Below are 16,187 nucleotides of genomic sequence, written 5' to 3' on the forward strand. Positions count from 1 at the left end.
CCTTTCCTCTGGGTTCTGTTTCACGTGGGTGGGAAGCCAGCTGTGGGATTGTATTCAGGTGTGCAGCCAGCCTGGCCAGCTCTGTTCTCTGTGATTCCCTGGGCAGCAGCAGCTGCAGGATGCTGTTCCAGGTTTATTTTTTAATCAGGTTTTATCCTGATTTATGGATTTCAGGTGACAGGGTTGTGCTGGGATGCAGCAGAGCAGGACAGTGGCTCTCTAGAAGGCTTTGGGGCAAGAGGCTGCAGGGCCAGTGTGGGAATGTGCTCTCTGTTAATAGAGTAACTGAGTTATTCTCTGTCTGCTTAAAAAGGCAAAAAGCCCAAAAGTTTCTCTCCAAATTCAGTGCAAAAACACCTCATGGGACCTTTTAGACTGCTCCTCAGACCAATTAGACAGAGGCCAAGAAGTCTCACCTAGGTAATTCACTAGAAAGAGAAAAGAAAAAGAAATAATTTTGTGGTGTGTTGTAGCAGGAGCAAAAACCTCTTGCCCCTAACTCAGTTTTTCTCCATAAGAACTTTATTATTTTATCTTTTATTAAATCTTTTTCTGTTTCCAACACTGCCTCAAAAACCATCCTACTGATTTTATGCCATTCAGAGTAGCTGGGCTGTCTGGGGTGTGAGAAGTGCTCAGAGCTCAAAAAGAACCCATCAGGCCAGGAGGGCAGGGAACATTCCAGCAGGAAAAGCTCTCTTACATCTATTTATTGCATATTTGGCACAGCATAGATAAGTGCAATGGGAATGTTCTGTGGCTGCAGCAACAGCATTGAAAAGTGCATAATAATAATGCAAAAATAATGCATAGAAAAGTAAAAGCATTTTACTTATATAATGCATATAAGTGAAAGTTCTCCCCTTATATTATATTATAAAAGAAATTGGGGGGAAACAGCAGAGGTTTAAAGAGTGTGTAAGTGACTGACACAAGCAGATGCAATAAAGGGTTGAACAGAGAATGCTGATGGGGGATATTCAGTGATAAATCCTTAGAGAAAACAACCCTGCTTTATCTTTTGCTTGTGCACTCAGGCTTTGCTGGGACTGGCTTTGTTTTCAATATGTGATATGTGGTGTGTGGGACTTGGGTACTCAGCTTTGCTTTCAAGGGTCTGGAGATTGATGTGAATTTCACTATCCAAGTTGTTGTTTTGCAGAGAAGAATTCCACAGTGCTCTAAAAATCCAAGCTGGATACCAAAACATGTTACCCAAAGCAAATGGCTTTATAAGCACAGTCACAGCACCACTGTAACCTTCATGTCTGCATCCTTGCCTGCTCACAGCCACAGGGAAATAGTTAATGGTTCTTTATTCTTTACTAGCAGTGTTTGTTTAGCAGTGTTTAATAGGTTTGAGAGTGAAACACCATGGAAAACAACGGGGCAGGTACACAATTTCTTTAGGTCTTTTCTCCAGCTCATCTTTTATCAGTTTGAAACACCAGGCCTTTTTCAAACAGATATTTCAGAGAGAGATTGGGAGGCACAGAGTGGCACCCAGCATGTAAAACACCAAGTTCACAGTCTGTGGCAACTCATTTGATGGATATTTTGATTCCAGTGATCAGATATTATGCAAACTTTGAGGGGGAAAAAAGAGATTTTGTGGGATCTGGAAGACACTAGAAAAGCTGATGCCATGGAGATTTATGCTAGTTCTTAAATTCTGTGGAAATACAACCCAACAAACTCTGGAGTCTTCCTTGGTGGGTGAGCATGCACTGGGTGCAGATATCTGGATTAAAAAGCATTGTTCAGCTCAGTTTTGATTAGAACTGCAGTTCATGTTATCAGAATGTGACAGATGTGTTTGTATGGAGCAAGTTCACAGTTATGGTCAGTTTTCTCCTCTCAGCAATTGATACCCTAGGCATTAGTCACCCACCCAATCTCCAGTCCCTTCCAGGACACAGAAATCAATCTGGTCCAGTATACAAGCAGTGACATTTATGGCCATTGGCTGATGTCACTCGTGTCTCTTTCTTGCCATGCTGAATTGAGGGTGAAGAAAACAATTTCTTTAAACATGCACAGTCTTGATTCTTTCTGTAACTGTTTAGCAGCAGTGGGCTAAATCCTGCAGCCTTCACTCAAACTTGTTACCCAATATGATGATTAAATGAAGAAAGTGAGATTTCCACCTCCAGAATGAAGCTAGTTCCTGTCCAAAGCATGTGATCTTCTTTGAGTCCTGAGAGTCAGACCCAAGGGTTATTGCTTGGCCTGGTGAGTCCCTGAGGTGCATTTTGGTCTCAAAAATGCAGAAGTTAGCTCTACCACCTATAGACATCCCTTTAGCTTGGCTCTTCTCTATTTTCACTTACATCTCTGGCATATTTCCCAGGCTGCTGATTAGGTGCTTCCTGAGTTGCATTTTTTCCTGCTTCACCTGCAAGGCCAGGGATCACAATATTAATAAATTATGCTTCTTTTCTCACCCTTCCCCATCTCCCAAAGCAGGAAAGGACATGTGTCCTGGTTGAAAACTCTTTTGATATTCTTATTTTTTTGGCACTCATCACAGAGACATCCGACAAAAAGAATTTGTCAAAGAGATAAAAATAAATGTTAAAGTTAGTTCTGGCAGGGCAATCATAAATAATAAAATGTTGGGTTAGTCAGCTGAGGCCCAGCAGAACCTGGGAACTTCAGAGTGTTTTCCCACGAATGAAAGGCAGAGGGAATTCCTGTTTGCCTGAAGCTGCAGGGTTTTGTGCTGTGCTGTGTTTAACCCTGTGCACTCAGATGGACACGGGGGGGCTGAAATGTCTGAGTGCCAAGGCCCTTCTGCTGCAGAGCTCCCACAAATGGCAGCTTTGCTTTTATCAGTGATGCAAGAGAGCTGAAATAACTGCCTTGGGGTGATAAATTGACTCAAGTTCTTTCCTGGTTTATAAATGTTTTATTCTAGCCAGGTTTTGGAGAGAGAAACATTTGGAAAATGCTCTGGGGCACATGGTGGGACTCTTGGTCCAGGACTCCAGTGATCCTTGTGGGTCCCTTCCAGCTCAGGGCAGCCCATGATTCTGATTTGTGCTGTGTGGCTTGATAGTGATCCTAACAGAATTATTACTTTTCTGAGAAATCACACCAGAATTATCTGCCCTCCAGTTTGCTAAAGGAGTGATGAAATCCCTGCCTGAATGTGTGGTAGAATGCTTTTGTAGGAGAGCACAGATTCCTGGAGGCTGAAAACTGATACAAGCCTGAAAGTCTTTGTGACTTTTGGCCAAAAAAAATTTTTTAAGCAACAAAATTGTGTTCACTCTCTTTTTCAAAAGTTTGGTTCTGGGCTCAGTGTTGGAAAATGAAATTTTGTGCCACGTTGCCTCGTTCTGAGGAGATGAATCCATGTTGTTTGTGCACGTTGAGCTGTACACCCAGCTCAGGCTGTTTTTGTGATTGAGTCTGTGTGCAGCTGGCTCTGTGTGCAGATTTGGAAAACATTCTGTTATCTTTTCCTGTCTGTGCTCTGCTCTTTTCACAGCAATGTTTAGCTCACTGATTCTCTCCTCCCTTCAAACTTTCCCAAAACAAGAAGGGGTGAGGGAAAAAAGGAAAAGATCTTTCCTCTGAAGGTCCTCCTGGCCATCCCCTGCTGTCTCAGGCCTCTTCAGATTTGTATTTTCTCTGAGACAAAGAACACTCTGCCCCACAAGCTTGCTTTTTCCTCTCTCCTTCCTGTACCATAGCACAGCAGGCAATTTAGAAATAAGAAAATTTCTGCCAGTTGCCTACTGATCATGGACAAAGAATTTATGTGTGGTGCAACTTTAGCATTATTTATCCCCTCCTCCAGTTTTATGACCCCTTTCTTCCTTCTGTAAAACAAACAAATGGACAAATTACCAAAATTCCTTTTCTCTGTCATATGGCCAGTTGGACATGCAGAGCAGAATGATATTTTAAATGAATAATGTTTAAAAATGCCCCCTATTCTGAGAGCTGCCAGCTCAGCTCCTCCTCAGGGCTGCACTGACAGTCACAGGCTGCTGAAATTTGAGCACCATTCCCCCAGTGGAAGCAAATCCCACTTTGGCTCCTTCCAAAGGGGCTGCTCAGTGAAAAAGGACTGATTCTGCTTGAAAAAAAACTGATCTGCCTCTGTTGGGAGTGTAAATAATAATAAACACGTTCTGGGTTTAATGCTGTTGTAATGCTGTTGGGGAACACTTAATTTAAATTGATTCCAGCTATTTAAATTCACCTGGGTAATGATTTATTTATTAAAACTCCAATTAGTTTGATGCATTCCAGTATATTAATCCCTTTTGAAAAGCAACATAATAAATGTCCCAAGCTGTTCTGCAGCAGATCTCAGACCTGTGCTATAATTATTTTCATTAAGGATATTGTTAAAGAGCCTACAAGAAACAGTTTAATTCTCTCTAATGCAGGATCAAAAAGAGTGTTCTAAGGTGGAGAGTAAAAAAGTTACTATAGTAGGGGAAGATCTAAGATTCTTAATTTGAATAATTAAACCTATTTTGTATTTTTAAAAGCATTTCTAGGAAATAGTGACTTTATGGCATGATTGTTACTCAAGTCAGCCCTATTGTTAGGAGTAAAATGCATTTGAGTTTTTTTCTTTTTATTCAGATGCTTTAGCATTCAAGGAGACAATTTTTTGCACAATGAACAGCAATTTCAACTATTGTTTTATCATCACTGTCTTGTTCTTTCGTGAGCTCTTGATGACATGACTTTTAACATTCATGGCATGCATGATTCCTACTTTGAGACTTTTTTGTTAACATTTTAGGATATTGGTTTTTTGTTAAGATTTTAAGATAGATTTTAGTTAGAGAAAGAATTCCTAACTGAATCTAATAAAGGATAAATAGTTTTCATGGCAATTGCAGCTGGAAAGCAATTTGTCTAAAGTTTTCAGGAGAACTGGAGGATCCAGATTTGTGTTCCTACACTGAGACTGAGTTTCAAAGGTGGATTTCAGCTCTGAGTTTGAGTCTGGCTCTGGAGCCTGACACAGCTCCACGAAAATATTTTGTTTTTCAGTGTGGGATTTTTTTCTGAGTGTGGGAAAACAGAGATAACAGAAAAACAAGAGCAGGGTGATTGGGACAGAGCTGTCACATCCCAGAGAGATTCAGTTTCTGGTGACTTCAGCCCTTTTTCTGTGCAGGGCAGGGACTTGTGCCATTCCTGAGCCCAGCTTTTTGCTCTTTTACACTGCAGAGCTGTCCCTTTTCTGTGGCATAACCAACTCAGACTACAAAACTGTAACATTTTAAAATTGTAAAATAGTAAAAATTGTAAAAACCCTTGTAACTGGGAACAAGGAGTCCACCACACCTGCCAGACTGGATTTGTAAATGAGCTCCTTGGCTCAAAGCCAGCATAAATCTGGAGGCTGAGGATGGCAGCTGCTGAAGATATTCAGTACAGGAAAAGGATTTTATTCAAGGTATCAATAGATTACCTTTCAAAGAGGAAAAGCCATTCAGTAAAATCCAGACTTTCTAATAACTAATCCCATTAAATTAAAACTTCCCAGTAAATGGAAGCTTTGTCAGCCTGGTGTTTAAAACTCTCATCAAGAGACTTATTTATTTGAAAAATAGCCAATTTCTTTAATAGAAAATGAAATTATTATTTCCAAATTTGCAGTTCAGGAAAATACATTTTATGGTTCATGACTATTGTGTGCTTTCTCAGTTTTAGCCTAAGCTTTTACAAGTGAAATCAATTTCTTTCCTCAACTTTATTCATCATGAGAAAATATAAATCCTGTCTTTTATGAAGCTGTCAGAGTTCCTAAGAAATATTAGACCCTAGGGCCCACTACTCCATTTAAAACATTCTTCATTTTCCTACAATCTTTTTTTTTAACAATCCTTTTGCTTGTTTGATGACTTTTATTCTTCCCCTTCTCATTTAATGAAACTCAATATTATGTCCTTATCCTGTTTTTTAACACAGCTTAGTAGAACATACTACAAAGAGGTTTTGTGGTTTTTAAAGGGAATCTAGCCACGTTTGTCACATTGTCTGTATTCCTAATTTTCCTCTTTTGCATTTTTTGTTTGCTTGAATGTTCTCTGAAGGATGAATTGAAAAAGAACCCAAGCTATGGAAGGCTGGATTCTCAAGTAATATTTACATTGCTGAAGAAGCTGAGAAATACATGCTGAGACTGAAAGAAATGCACAGAGGCACTTATTTTTTTACTTAGATATTCTGAATATTCTGGTTATGCTGTTTGCAGAGCTGATGAAGCAATGTTTAAGTGTTTACTATTAATTAATAATTAATTTAGTTTTTTCCCCCTTTTCAATCCATTCTTTTCCTGGCTCATTTGCTCAGGATTGTGCTTGTATCCAGGCTTGTTTGGCTAGATCCTTCTTCTCTGAGGAGAGGGAGCAGAGCTGTGTTCTCCAGGGAATTTGGGGGAGTTTCTCAAGCTGCTCTGGCTGATGAATTTAGCTCAGAGTAAAAGGTGATTTGGAGTCTGAGGTGTTGGTGCTGGGGGTTGTTTTTACCAAGTTTTTTCTCTTTGATTTTAGTTTGAGCAGTTGATACCAAATGCAGATGAGATTGCTGTCACCTAACTCCAGCTCTCTGAAAGTTAAGAGCTCATTTTCAGCTAAATGTCTAGACACTCTATCACCAAGATACTCTCTATCCTATTCAGGAGTGATTAATCCCATCCTAAAACAGATGTCTAAGCTGGGGTGAACTGGAGGAAGCTTCTGGGATGAACTGGGGAGCACTGAGAGCAGGTTAGACACAGGAGCTGGGGACAGGTGAGATGGTTCCCTCTTCTCTCTCTGTGCTTTCACTGAATTTGGGATGGGGTTCCATCGTTGTGTCTCTGGAAGAGTTTGGCCATGTGAAACAGATGCTGGTCTCAAACCCAGCAGATTCAGGGGTGCAGAAGGCAGAAATGATGTCCCCAGGTGCACTGGCCCTGTGCATGGGCAGCCTGAGCTTTGCTGGGTTTGTCAAATGGGGGCTGAAAATAGAAAAGCTTTGCAAATATTCCAGGCTGGGATCAGCCAGGGATCAGGGAGGGCTCCACTTGGTGGCTCCTCTGCACAAACAGTGTCACAGTGACACTTCAGAGCCCTCCTCTCCCGTGGTTTGTGCTCTGAAACATAAATGTTCTGACTGAAGCACAAATGAAGCACACAGTGTGTGTGCAACATAACTCAGAAGTAACTGGCATGGAAAGCATTTCAAGCTGGCAGAGGTATTAAACAACTTCAATACCACATGAATGGTTTTCTCAATAAAATTCAGGATTGATATCATTGATTAGAACATTAATGAAGGTTGAAACTTTCCCTCAATAAAGGGAGTAATTAGTGACACTTTTACAGTAGGAATCCTGTGCAGTAATTTTTATTCTTGTGTGGTTTTTTTGTGAAATGAAGTGAATATGCCGTTTAACATTAAATTTAGCAAAACTATTTCCATTTGGAGGTATACTTTATAACAGAAACAAACAAGCTGAAGGCAGCAATTAAACTTTAGTTTGCCTCTCCAGAACTAAGGTTCTGTTGATTTTTTTTTCATAATTGAACAATAATGTTTTTTCAGATGACAGTGAGGAAGTGTGGGCAAACCAGGCATTTTTGGGATATAAGATGTCACCTTTAAGAAAATTTGCTTAACAATTTAAAGGATTTTAAAGGTTTTTGAGCCTGCACTGATCCTGGGCTGAGATAGGAGAAAAGAACACTGTCAGATTCTCATTAAGGTCTGCCCATCTGTGAAATATTTTCCTGGATTTTGGTAGCAATGTAAGTATGACAGTGGAAAAAATTGCTGAGTTTCTATGAAGCATGTTGGTTCTTGAACTACTCCTTGGTTTTTTTTTCCTCTTCCCTTTGTTACTCTGGTTCAAGGAAAGGAATACCCAGGGACTGGAGTTTCTGCTAGATTGTTATCAGAGCTTTATCTTAGTCATATTTAAAAGCACTTTATGCTTACATTTTACTGATACCATCTTTACTTAAGGACTGCAGATCCTTAAAGCAGGCTGTGTCTCAAGACCAGTTCCTTTGCTTGTTTGTCATAGTGAGCACAGAGCACTCAGGGAACTGCATAATTGCATGATCAAGGTGCACAATGCAGCATCTTTTCTCCTCCAGCTGCTCCTGCAGCTGTACCACACAGGATGCTGTAGATGTTTCAGAACCAGAAGATTCCTCTGTTTTACCTTCATTAGTTCATCACTTTTGCCAGCATTCTTACATTTGTTGGTCTTTATTAAGAACATATTTGTTCTTGTTGATTATTTTGTTCTTGTTTAATTAAGAGCATTTGTCATTCTTTAATTAGGAACTTTATAAAGACATACACATCATGGTTTATTTTTTCATCCTTTTAATAATAATAATAATAATGATTAAAAAAACCTCATTGCAATTCCTTTTCCATTTATTATCATGGTGATCTTTACAAAGGGATTTCCCAAGCAGATTTCTGGAGCTCTAATGGAGTTGAAAGAGCAGCCTATGCATGTCATGGCACCTGCACAGCAGAAAGGTGAACAAAAATCACACACACACAGAGGAAACAAGGCACTGCCAAGACTGTACAAGTAACAAACCACCAAGAGGTCGTTGACACGTTAAGAAGTGAACATTTCAGAGCAGGGCGTGGCTGTGGGGCTGCGTGCCTGGCAGGCCTGGCGTGTCCCTCTTGCCATAGGTGTGGGAGCCCACGTTGGTGGGGGGGTACAGGGCGCCCACGCTGCCGCTGGAGCGCACCAGGAAATCGGCCAGGCGCTGGGTCACACACGTGGCCGTGTTGCACTTCCTCTTCTCCAGCTGGTGGCTGCCAAGGGGGGCACAGAGAGCCAAGGTTAGGCAAGCCATGAGCAATGGAGTGTTGGATTTGTGTTGTCCCCCAGATGAAGGGAGGAATGATGAATCTGACCCTATGGCCAGCCAGGGCTGTGTACCAATCCCAAACGGGGCAGGACTGCTGGGAACGTGCCCTGAGCTGTCTCATTGTCCAGCATCAGCCTCACTCCATGGCCATGGCAATGGGAAGGTGCCAGCAGCTCACATCCCAGGCAGCAGACCAAGAACTTAATGTCACAGCTTACTTTATTTACAACTCACTTTATAAGTGTTTTGACCAATCACACAAAGCCAAAGTACATTGACAGTGGTTCCATCCAAGCACTGTAAGCACAGGTACCTTTGGTTAAACAATGCTTGCTGATTTCAAATCCAACACCTGCTTGTGAGCCTTCAAACACAATGCACAGAGCTCCAGTATTAAGCTTAGAACTCCCTAATATCTTGATAGATAAACTTTTCTGCAGCTCAGGGAGTTATTCTAGACAAGTGTTAATACACAGACCATTGTTCTATTTGTTTTTACTTTTCTACATTTTACATGATTTTTCTGCTGACCGATCTCATGGCTCCTGCTAAGCTCTGATCACAGTTCTGCTGTCTCTGAGGCCTTTTGCAGCTTTCCCAAAACCCTCTGATTTTGTAGATTCCCACATAACTCCATGTTCTCAGAAGGCCAATTTATTATTTTATGATACTATATTTTATTAAAGAATACTATACTAAAACTATACTAAAGAATACAGAAAGGATACTTACAGAAGGCTAAAAAGACAATACTGAAAACTTGTGACTCTTTCCAGAACCCTGACCCAGCTTGGCCCTGACTGGCCAAAGAGCCAAAACAATTCTCATGAAACCAATGAAACAATAAATAAATAATAAATAATCTCCAAACACATTCGACATGTAGCACAACACAGGAGAAGCAAATGAGAAAAGAATTTGTTTTCCTTTTTCTCTGAGGCTTCTCAGCTTCCCAGGAGAAAATCCTGGTTGAAGGGATTTTTCAGAAGATATGAATGTGACAATCAAGTGTGCTGCTTCTCACAGCCACTTCAGCTCTGCTAATGTGGGAGTTCTTTTAATGTGTGCACAAATACAGAACATTAGAATCTTCCCACCACCTACTTTGTGCCTGAAAAAAATCCTTGTGCTGGGTGCTATTATCAGTGTTAATGGTGGGGGTTATTCAAATGCAGAGACCTGAACAGTCAGATGCCTTTTTTATTGACATCCTGCACAGCAGCTTGTGACACCCAGAAAACCTGTAATGATAGTATAGGTAAGACACCAAGTGAAAGCAATGACTAAATGTTTAACTTGCAGCTGAACTTCTACATCTATTTAGAGCTCTTGCTGATATCGTGAGGATTACTAACCTCATGATGATCACTAACATTCATTTGGCTCTTGTTTCCACAGAATCATATCCTGCTCTCTCTGAAGGGACTGGGAATATTCCAGTCCACACCAGTGGGCTAAACCCAAAGGCTTTCTCCCATCTGCACCACTTCTACTGAGAGGTGGCTGTGGTGTTTGTGAGGGTCCCCAGGACGAGGTGAGAGATGAGGATCTGACTCCAAGTTCTTAGGAGGCTGATTTATTATTTTAGAATATTATATTATATTAAAGAATGCTATACTAAAACTGTACTAAAGAAAGAGAGAGGAGAGATCAGAAGGCTTCACAAGAATGAATAATAAAAACCTGTGACTCCTCAGAGCCTTGACCCAGCTGGACCAGGACTGGTCATTGAATTAAAACAATTCACATGCTGGATAAACAACCTCCAAATCACATTCCAAAGCAGCAGAACAGGGAGAAGCTGAAGCTTCCCAGGAGAAGGAATCCTGGTGAAGGGATTTTTCAGAAGAGGTCATGGTGACAGGCAGCAGTACCACTTAGGATGGTCTTTAGCTCTGTCTCTAGCCCTGTCTCTGACTAAACTGCCACATTTTTTTGGAACAAAAAAGCAACTTGGAAGTTCTGTTGTGGTGAGAGAGAATCCTTTGCTGAATGATTCTTTAAAAGAGTGTTCAAGGAGGAATCTGTATCTAAAAATAACATTTTATGATCTGAACCAACAGACCATTTACAGAACTCCATGTGGAATTTATGTAGCATGAGGGTTTTTTTTTAAATTGTGATAAAATTGTTAGCTTGAGAGAGCTTGGGTTTTGAAATATGTTCCTTAGACTGCTGTGTTGCTCCTCCAGACAGAAATACTTGCTTGCTGAGATTGCCTACTGAGCTATTGCTCATTTTCTTGGGTTGCCTCATGCTGATGTGGCATCAGTTGGACACCAGTTTGTGGCTCAAATTTACTGTGAAGGGCAACAATCCCCCAGTTTCAAACTCTGAGCAGTTACCAATATGTTCCTTTGCTTACTGATTATTAAATCTATCATCTAAAATGTCATATAACCTTTTGAAGTTTTGTGTTGGCCTGAGAATCCCAGTGGAATAGCAGCTGTGAAAGGAATGTCTGTTTTATACTGGTTCCTCATTAATAGACATGCAGCAATTTTGAAGCAATTAATGTTTTAGGTGTGTAATTGCATTAAAAGAAAGTTGTTGGACAGGGCTTTATATAACCTCTCGTTGACTTTCATGGGTATTTCCACTGGTTTTAATCAAACCTTTAACATACAAGGCTCAAACAGCAGCTGGTTCTCCCAGAGATGCTGCTTTGTTTGTGGAGGCACAATTCTCTTTTCTACTAAAGCTACAAAATCAAGCTGGAAACTCCAGCCCTTCCTGGAGCTGCTGGGTTTCTATCTCATGTCCAGCCTGGCTGAACCCATCACCTCTTTAGCTTTAAATTGAATATTTGCTGCCAGGAGCCATTTCACCCAGTGAGATGTGGTTCTGGGCCCCAGGAAAGCACCTGAGGGACACCCCACTCCTCAGGGTGATGCCTTGAGTTTGAATATTACAGTTATTGTGGGGCCATAAAAATGTGAGAACTTCATCTCTCTTAGAAAAATACTTTTGAAGGGATAAAATTTGTTATATAAGAGTATTTTTTAAACATATCTTCAAAGAGAGAGGAACAGGAAACTATGTATACATATGTATTTACTGAATTCATCTATAATTGGCATTGAAAGAAATTCACTCAAAAGCCTGACAAAACCAGATCAGCTTGAAGCTCTCTTCCCACCTTGATGTGTCTGTGAAAAGTGGAATAGTTCAGGGCTGCTTATCTTTTGGTACAAATTGCAAATAAACCTTAAAATGGTTTTTATTCGTTAAAAAGTTGCCTGAAATGGAATTTATAAATGTGTTTCAGAGCAGTGAAATTCTATCAGAACCAATTTCTTCTTTTCCTTCTTCCTGTGATTAAATTAATATTTAATTATGTGATTTAAAAATTGCTTAATTACTGACAGCATTTATACTATAAAATCATTCCATTCTAGCAGAGCAGTAGTATTATTAAGAAGGGTATGTTTTCTTTTTTTCTTTCCTCTTCAGGCTTGGAAATTAGACAATTTTTTTAAAAAGGAAGGCACTTGCAAAATATCCCTTTCTTCTCAAGGTAATGTAGTATTTGCAGCCTTTGTAATTTATGAAAGTGTTATAATTGCTAAGTGGTTAAATGATTTGTAACTTTGTCCCTGGATTTCACTTTCTACCCTGAATGCTTTGATCTTTATGTTACAGAAAAGCTGATTTTTATGCTTGCAGGCAACCTCTATTTAATAGAAGTATTTTAGTATTAGTAAACTCTATTTGGTTAGAAACATTTAGTTTTTTAATAATAAAATAATAAATAATATTAAATGAATAATAGTAAATAAAATAAAACCAATAAATGATAATACATAAAATAGATAATAATAACATAATTATTAATAAAATATATTTTAAATAAAACCAGCTGAAGTCTCTCAAGCAGCAGGGCATCACTGGGACAAAGTTTGCTCCATGGCTCAATCTGATTTGGCTGGAAGGAACAAGGGAAAATCAATTACCTTTTTGTCTTTGCTGCTGCCTGTTCTGGCATCTCCTCACTGAGTCCTGGGAGTGTTTTCTGTGACATTACAGGCAACATCCATCCTTGTCTCTTGGAAGTGCCATCAGACAGATCATCAGCCACAGACAGTAATCTGTGAGCAACAATAAAACAGTGGGCTTGAGTAACTCTATTTTTATAATATTGGAGACATGAAAGCAAAAGCAGCTCATGCAATGATGTGAGCAGCCTTTTTTCTAAAGGGAAATAAATTGATTATTTGTTACTCACCTCTCAATAGGTGTAGCTTCCAAACAGCTCAGAGTGACAGAAAGTGCAATGAAGAAAACTGACAGCTTTAGGTTGCACATCTTTCCTGCCAAACTTTCTGCAAAGAACAATGATTCAAAACTGAAAGCTGACCCAAATACTCCTCAGCATGTCCTGTAATTGATGCCCATTCTGTCCTAAATCAAGAGCAGCTAGTCTCTTTCACGGGCTGGAGTGAGAAAAATGATCCCCTCCAGTTTAGTGACACAACTCAGTTTCAGAAATACAGCTCTCAGCAGTAAATGCTCATTTTCCATCCCACAGTTTCAATCCTATCCCTTACCTCTGGTTTGCTTTTCCTGACCCATCCCAGTCTCAAATCCTGGTCCCCAGTGCAGTTTACTTACAAGTTGTCTTAGCCTTTTCCTGAAAAACACTCTTGATTAAGAATATTGTGCTTTTTAAAGCACATCTGTTGCACTGCAGGTGAAGCAAGAGAAAAGGGAAATGATTTACCTTTTTGTGGCCACAGATCCAACTGGAGAAGCCAGCCAGCCCTCTGGGTTAGCAAGAAGTGTGCATGCAACAATTCCACGCTTGCACCTAGCTCTGGAGGATCCTTTTCCCTCTTCCCTTCTGGCTCTTATATATCCTTGACACCTTTCTCAGCTCTGACATCAGGCAGCACAGAGAGCCTGTCGTTAGTTCCAGTGCCTATAGACTGAGAGTGCCCCAGAGAGGAGCAGAGGCAGGTGGGTCATTCTTGCACTAGTGCATCAGGAAATATTCACCTGGGCTGTGCAGAGTGCCCTGCTGAAGGTGCTGCAACAGCATCCTGCACATCAGAAATGGAGCCTCAGTTTTACAGCTCTGAGGAGCTGCTGAGGTAATATTCCCTGTGGGTGTTTTTGAGGGCTAAATAAGGGAACAAAAGTTACAGAGCAAATGAAACTCCAGGCCACTGGTAATTGAAATGCAGGAAAACACAGCTCAGGAAAGGTGGAAGAGGTAAAATTGTGGAGGTTTGCTGCAGAATATAGATCAGGAGGAAAAGGTGTCTGAAGGGAGGAAAGCTGTATGATGAATTAGAAAAGAGTGGAAGTTGTTTAAATTGACAGCTGGAGTTCTCATTCAGGGTAAGATGGTAGAAATCATGTACATTTTACAGTCAAGTCTAAATGTGAATGAAAATTCTGTCACTAAGAATGTAAAATCTCATGTTTTACTAACTCAGGTGGATTCTTTGTCGTGAGTGAAAATTGAGTCAATTACTACTTTTCAGAAGGCAAAGACTAGGACTGAAAAGCCAGGAAATGTCAGAATAAAACTACCTGTGGAAATTAATTTCTCTAGTATGTATTGAGTGTGGTTCAGGGAAACATGAACAGCTTTTAACAGAATAAATCCAGTGTCAATGGAGTTCCTAATTGCAGATTTCCAAGGATACAGATTAGAACCATTTCCCTCTGATTTCAGTGGAAATTAGGCAAATCAATTTTTCCCCCCTGTCTCCTTAGTTTCTGCTAGGTACCCCAATGCCTTTGGAAAACAGTCTTTTAATTATTTATAAGGTTCTGGCACAAAAGCAGAGCAAAAGTTCTGTGTGATGAGAAGTTACCACGTGCATCTTTCCTACCCCCAAGAACACAAATTCAGAGTTCAGAAGAGCTTCAGTGCCAGGAGCCCTGCCTGAGCTGGAAACCCCCTTCTTTGTTGGTTTAGTCTGTAGTAGCAGCTTTTCCTTGCCATGGCTCAAGGTCCAGTGCTGGCTCCCTTCAGGCTACCCGAGGTGAATACAGAAGGAATATTTAGCTGGGATAGTAAATTCTCCACTTGATTACAACAGTCTGCAAATGAGGCTCTAGAAAGTGACAAAATATTTCGTTGATTGTTGTAGATGTTGCTTTGGGGTTTTTTTGTGTGTTGTGGTTGTTTATTTTTTTTTCTTTGTTTGTTTTTAAATGGTGCCACTGCTGGATATTTTTTCTCTGTTTTTATATGATCATATACTTCTTTTCACCAGGTTCCTGATATTCCCTCTCTGGATGGACAGTCCCAGTGTAAGAGAAGTAAGTGCAGTATTTTATCTTCACCAAGACAGTAAGTTCTGTGCAACATCTGAAACAAGTTTATCTCTCCAAAGACTCACTGTAGAATTTGACTATGATGAAATAACAATCTGGTGTTAATTTCACTGAGGCAGTTTCACTCCTCTGAAATGAAGGCATGATTAAATCCCTTTTACAGAGATTGAATTGTGCTGAAAAACAATGATACAGGTACTCTGCCTGGGGATTGACATCAGTCAATCTTCCCTGCTTGGATGTTGAACTTGAAAATGCCTTATTGTGCTTTTTCCTGGGTGGAAAGAGATCTGTGTGCCACTGACACTCAGCAGAGGCCTTTATGCTTAGCCCATGTGAGAGATGTTGTTTCAAATCCTGAAAAACAATGGATAGATAAGTTTGTGTTAAAGATCTTAAAAGACTTCACTCAGTCCTCAGAATCTCTTCTGTTTTAAGGCACCTAAGGGAATGGTTTCTGTATCAAACTTGAATCAAGCTATGGTTTGAGAGAAATAAAATGAAATACCAATTTTCAAATAGATATTGATCCCAAATTCTAGTTGCAGCTGTCCTGTAAAGTAGACTGGGGGGGAGCCACCAATGCTTTGAGAGGAGAACAGAAGGGCTGCTTCTTGAGTGCATTGTGGAAGTGAAAGTGGGCTCATGATGTCCCAGGAGCACTGCCAGCCTCCTGGGCTGCACAGCATCTTGGCAGGGTCAGCAAGAAGTCTCTCCAGCAATCAGTCACATGTAAAGTTAACAAAAGCAAGGTTTTGCAGCTCCTGCTGCAAGTTCTCTTAAGCAGGAGCAGTGTTTTCCTACACAAACAGGAATGGAATTTTAGATTGTGGAATCTCTTTGACAGCAGAACAGTTCATAACTCAAATTTCAAGATGCTGGCACAAAATACTTTACAGTCAGTGCCATTCAATGAGTGCTTGGAAAACTATTTTAACCACTGACAAAGTTCCTTAACCTTGATCTTAGAAAAAACCCTTTATTCCTGTGCATGACAACATTCACCTGTTGACAGCACAGAGTTCTCTGACATGT

The 16,187-nt window shown here is 40.3% G+C and overlaps 1 protein-coding gene across 1 annotated transcript; it reads right to left on the reverse strand.

Annotated features, from left to right (window-relative positions):
• Positions 1-8,618: 8,618 nt before the first annotated feature.
• On the reverse strand, positions 8,619-13,169 carry IAPP (islet amyloid polypeptide). Its single transcript, XM_059847792.1, has 3 exons — positions 13,090-13,169; positions 12,818-12,952; positions 8,619-8,808 (listed from the first exon to the last, which is right to left on the reverse strand). The coding sequence occupies exons 1-3, from the start codon at positions 13,167-13,169 to the stop codon at positions 8,619-8,621; spliced, it is 405 nt and encodes a 134-aa protein (XP_059703775.1).
• Between the last annotated feature and the right edge of the window lie 3,018 nt (positions 13,170-16,187).

The sequence above is a fragment of the Haemorhous mexicanus genome, chromosome 5 (assembly GCF_027477595.1).
Source record: "Haemorhous mexicanus isolate bHaeMex1 chromosome 5, bHaeMex1.pri, whole genome shotgun sequence".
Taxonomy (NCBI): domain Eukaryota; kingdom Metazoa; phylum Chordata; class Aves; order Passeriformes; family Fringillidae; genus Haemorhous; species Haemorhous mexicanus.